This window comes from Physella acuta, unplaced genomic scaffold (assembly GCF_028476545.2).
Source record: "Physella acuta isolate Inbredline_101_S28 unplaced genomic scaffold, ASM2847654v3 ptg000110l, whole genome shotgun sequence".
In the NCBI taxonomy this organism is placed as follows: domain Eukaryota; kingdom Metazoa; phylum Mollusca; class Gastropoda; family Physidae; genus Physella; species Physella acuta.
In genome coordinates, this window is record NW_026731630.1 from 1,603 (window position 1) to 7,154 (window position 5,552).

A 5,552-nucleotide genomic window follows, 5' to 3' on the forward strand; every position below is an offset into this window, starting at 1 on the left:
AAGGGGGCGTTTTAATAAGTTTTTCGTAGGGCGCTAAACAACCAGGCGCCGACACTGACTAAATTTAAGGTGTGTCAAACTTTTGACAAGCGAGACGTTATTTTGTATGTAATTTAAAAAAATACAAATTCCCTAAAAGTATAGAAATATAATGCTTACTGAAACATGAAATATCATTTTTCTGTAATTTAATGACTGTACTTTCTAAAAGTCTAGACGTTATGGAATCGACATGATATTTAATAGGCATAAAGTAAGACGCTAGACGCAGATCAGTATCATAGTCTTTAAATGCTTACATTCTATAATTATAATATATATATATATATATATATATATATATATATATATATATATATATATATATATATATATATATATATATATATATATATATATATGTGTGGGGACCATACTAGAGCTTAGCCGTTCCTACCCCGCTCTTTAGGCATATCGCTACCACCCCAACCCCACCCCATTAGTCTGGTGAGCCGTGATTAACACTAAATGCTTACAATCGCAGAGCCGGGTTGAATTAGTGATGGCTATTACGGGCAGATAATTTAGTTTTTAAACGATTTGAAACTAAGGGGAGATAATGACAAGGTCTGCTTTTCAAATGATTCTATATTGAAACCCAAGTTTCTATATTAAAATTTCCGTCGTTAAGTTTGTTGAAGATCCATCAAAACCTCAAACATTACACGCCTAAAAACGCAAAAAAGTTTACTTAAAAAACTTTTAAAAAAAACGCTACCCACACTACCCACAACCCCCCCCCCCCCCCCCCCCCCCAAAAAAAAAAACGCTCCCCACACTACGCACATTTACCCCCCCCCCCCCCCCCACTAAAAATATAAAAAATAAAATAACATACGTGTATGCATACAATTAACTGTAATTAATTGATTGCCGCTCATCATCTATTTCTAATCTTGGAAAAAATATTGTAAGATACTATATTCAAATTTCAATTTAAAAAAAAATAATTCCTACCTTAATATTTTCTTCCCATCTCTTCCAAATCTTTTAGGGGCGGATCCAAAACTGCGGGACCAGGGGCGTAAACTGTGCGCCGAAGAGTGGGCGGCGTACTGCGGCAGGAGAGATTGCGCCGACGCCATCGCGAAGTTCTCCAACACCAAGAGCTTCTACCTCAAATCCGTGGAGGCTGAACGAACTAGCCAGAGACTGGAGCGTTCTAACTCTCTGCCAGAGCTGGTGAAGGACGAAGCACCGGGGCCCAAACCCCAGCATAAGCGGGCGTCGTTGAGGAAAAAAATTAAGAAAAAGCTAACCGGAACGACGAGCGACGGAACAAATAAACTCAGTGTTTCTCCGGGTTCTAGATCTCCTTTTGCGGTGATAGCACGCTGCGTTTCAACGCCGGTTCTGCCGGGCGCGATGAATTCCGGGTCCAGCGGCGGTCCGCTGCAGAGACCGGTGAGCGTCGATAATATCCCGAGGGTGGAGGTGACCATGCCCCCCAGGGAGGAAGGCGGGGAGGCGCCCTGCCCGAGCGCAAGTCCCGGCCGGACGTGCCGGTCCCGGCGCCGGCTCCACAACACCCCCTGCCCCGACGCCAAAGACACGGCCGTCAACATTCCAACCACGTCGTCGGCCCCGACCTTCACAGAGGAGTACATTACGGTCACGTGACACCCGGCATTCCCGTGAATTCCCCAAAAAAAATATTTCTTTCAAACATCGGGAATTACGCAACTTTTAATTCAAACATCGGGAATTACCCAACTTTAAATTCAAGTCGGGAATTACCCAACTTTTAATTCAAAAAACGGGAATCACCCAACTTTTATTTCAATATTGGGAATTACCCAACTTTTTTTTTTTATAACAATCGGGAAAACCCCGACGTTCTACAAGATATTGAGCAATCAAAGATTTGCATATTCTTCAACCCTCTCTTATTTACCACGAGACTACACTTGTATCAAGCTTCAAGCTTTCATACCAAAGTGATGTACCATTGGTTTCTAAAAAAGTGCTTTTACAAGAGAATATAAGTACTGATGGTATAAACTTCATTATTTGACATGGATTTTTACAGTTTGCACAAATATAAAACTTCAGAGCCCAAGACCCCATTTACTTCCCTTTGCCAGCACTCATAACATTTGTTTACATACACATATTCCTCAAATATCAATATTTTATCATTTTTTTAAAATCATTTTTTTAACGTTGATACTATTGACGGATTTGAATACTTCATGTTAAATATTTTAAATGTATTAAAGCGATTTGTGATAGAAATTGGACGAAAAAAAACAACCATGGAGACCTTTGAATCAACGCTGCTTTCAAGGAGTTATAAAATATTGATTTGGCGTACATACCTTTCAAGGGGAAATAAATGGAAAGATGCATCTATGAATGGTTTGTGAAAGAAATTTGGAATTTCAGATTTAGAACTTGTGTTCAAAAGTTGAATATTGCCTAGAGAAATAGTGTTAGGTTGGAGATGAGATGAAGGTTTTAGAGATTGTATTGATTGATGTGTCTTTTCAGAACTATGTGGATGGTTGTGTTTAAAGTCTCCCTCTCTTCTCTCATCTCTCTCTCTCTCCCTCCCTCTCTCTCGCACTCCATCTCTCCCTCTCCCTCTCTTTCCCACTCTCTCCTATCTCTCTCTCCCTCTCTCTCTCCTTCCCTCTCTATCACTCCCTCTCTTCCCTTTCTCTCTCTCTCGCCCTCCCTCTTTCACCCCCTCTCTCACTCTCTCGCCCTCTAAGTCCCTCTCTCCCTCTCTCTCCCTCTCTCTCTCCCTCTCTCTCTCCCTCTACCTCCCTCTCTCACCCCCTTTCTCACTCTCTCTCCCTCTACATCACTCTCTCTTTCCCTCTACCTCCTTATCTCTCTCCCTCTCTCTCTCTCTCTCCTTCTCTTTCTCCCTCTCCCCTGCTTCTCGCTCTCGTCGTTATTCTGGTTGATGATGTTTTTCATTTATCTATATTTCTTTAACTCTCCTTCCTTCTCTCTATCTTTCTCTGGCTTTCGCCGTTATGCTGGTTGGCGATGTTTTTTGTCTCTCTTTCTCTACCTCTTTTTCTCTCCCTCCTTCTCTTTCCCCCTCTTGCCTTCGCCGTAATATTCAATGATTGTATTTTTGGTTTTCTCTCTTTCTCTGTGTCTCTGTCTCTGTCTCTTTCTCTCTCACTCTCTCCCTCTCTATCTGTCTTTGTCTCTCTGTCTCTCTCACTACCTTTCTATTATACTGTTGTAAAACAGCATTTAACATCACAAATGTGAGTCTCTCTGTCACTAATATGAAGGCATATTCATCTCAAACAATGGCCTCTAGCACGGCAAGACAACAAAACCTAACGTGAGTTCGAATCTCCCAAATTATGTAGCGCTGGCATCCCCACCTTGAAGAATACCCCTTCGTCACACTAGTCGCTACAGGGTATATGATCAGGTCATGATTCCAATCTGGAAAAACTGTTTTCACAGACGTTCGCTTCCCGGTGTTTTGGCATGATTTATCTTAGACAGGACGAACCATTAGAAAGTTGAGGACCTACGGTCTTAAGTTCTACTATTGGACTGGTAACTTATGGCGAGGAAACGCTCGCTCTTCTAAATCGTGTTGTTTCCTTACATCAAATCCTTACATCCTTACTATCAAATTTTATGAGCGACCAACGCTTTGTCTTAAGTAAAGAAGTTTGCTTTATTTTATCTTATTTTCAGCCTATTCTTTTTATTAAGGATTAAATATTTTTTTTTAAATCTATTACGTTTTAATACATTGGTTTGATAAAAGAAATATGTGTATTGTTTGATAGACTGCTATAAAAACCTAGTTTGCAGTACAGGCAAGAGCTTGAGTTGAGTAAGAAGGGGGGGGGGGGGGAGGGGGGCGGGTTAGCGGTGAATGGTGAGTTATAAAATAGCACTAAGCGTGGTTGGGGGGGGGGGGGGTGCTGTCCGCACAGGATGACACCATTTAGGGGGCAACTATAGGAAAATTCCTATCAAAACTATTTTTATCCCAGTGTTATAGTAAACTAATTGAAGAGAGGTGTACTATCAAACCAAAATGTAAAATTTGTATCGGAGGGAGTAGGGGGTGACACCCTGAGTTACCGCAGCGAGTGACACCCCACCCTGGTGACGCCTCTGTTTGTGCGCTCACTACCTTGTCCAGAGTTCAGCTCGCTCGGAACAAATCGCCCGGAACAAATCCACTCAACCATGTCTCCACCTGTCCCCATCTGCTCATCCGTGTGCACTCAATGTTTTTGTTATCAATTCAAAGTTGTGATTTCCTTTCGTCTTTTTCACACGGGCCTACACTATTGGATATTTAGTATCACGTGATTTTTGCTCTTGCTCGCAGTCCCTGTATCTCGCACATATACTTCATATCTCACGCAATAAAAACATCACTTCCTTTCTTCCCACATACGCGATACTATTATACTCACAATTTTACTGTGATTTAAAATGTGGAAAAAGAAACAAGTATGTGTTTATTTATACATGTTTGCTGCACTATATTCATATTCCAGGCATTGTTTTTAAAGTCGATTTTCCTCTGTAAACAATTTTTATGAAGATTTTAGTACTTTGAAAACTATCAAAATCATTTATAACAGTCTCTAGTTTTAGGCTTTTTTTGAATAGGCTCACTGAAAAAACATATATATATATATATATATATATATATATATATATATATATATATATATATATATATATATATCGTTTTGGATAGTCAGAAATTGACCAATAGGCAGCCCATATTTGGTTTAACTATGGTATAATAATAATAAAGAACACATTGACAAAATCAACATGGATCTGATTCAATTTATCTGGCAATAACTCACCCAAGGACAAAGGGAGAGCAGTAAATTATTTAATATTTTTCGGATTATTTTTCTTATGATGTAAATACCACTTTTCCTTCTTCTTACACTTTGCATTTAATCTATGAATTATATTTTTATATACATTTCTACATGTTTATTAAAAAAATGTTGATGTTTATCTTTTTAATTTAATTTCTCTTGAAACTGACAATAGTTATTTACATTTTTTAAAACAGTGTTGTCTAATCGGTCAAAAGTTGTTTCCCCTTACAAGATTGTTCGTACTACACTACTTGACCATGTATATATGAACCTTTTATTCTAATTCCCTTTTTTTTCTGTTTCATTCAAATACATCAATATATTTGTTATTCAATAAACCTTCAATTATGACTTGTTAAAGAGAGTTACTTTTATATTTCAATTTTTTCTTAGCGTTTTTGCAACGACATGCTTTTAAAATAATTATTGCAAGAAGACTTCTTTTCAACAGTGTGGGTCGTCTTATCCTCCAGGTGTCGTAAATTTACAACTAGTGAATCAAACAATGCTATAGAGTCCTTGCATATGACGTCACGGATCGTTCACTATGTAAACAGCCGCCATCACGGTGTACAGGTACACATTCAAAATGGCGATCTGTGCTGTGAAAGGTTGTGATACTCGAAGTGGCAGATTTAAATGAATTCCTTTATTTTGACTGTCAATCGTCTA

At 39.0% G+C, this 5,552-nt stretch overlaps 1 protein-coding gene across 1 annotated transcript; it reads left to right on the forward strand.

The window, feature by feature from the left end:
• Positions 1-1,033: 1,033 nt before the first annotated feature.
• LOC131934546 (uncharacterized) lies at positions 1,034-2,134 on the forward strand (the record flags this gene model as incomplete). Its single annotated transcript, XM_059290587.1, has 1 exon — positions 1,034-2,134. A coding segment is annotated over one exon (626 nt), but the record flags the coding sequence as incomplete, so codon positions are not given.
• Positions 2,135-5,552: the final 3,418 nt, after the last annotated feature.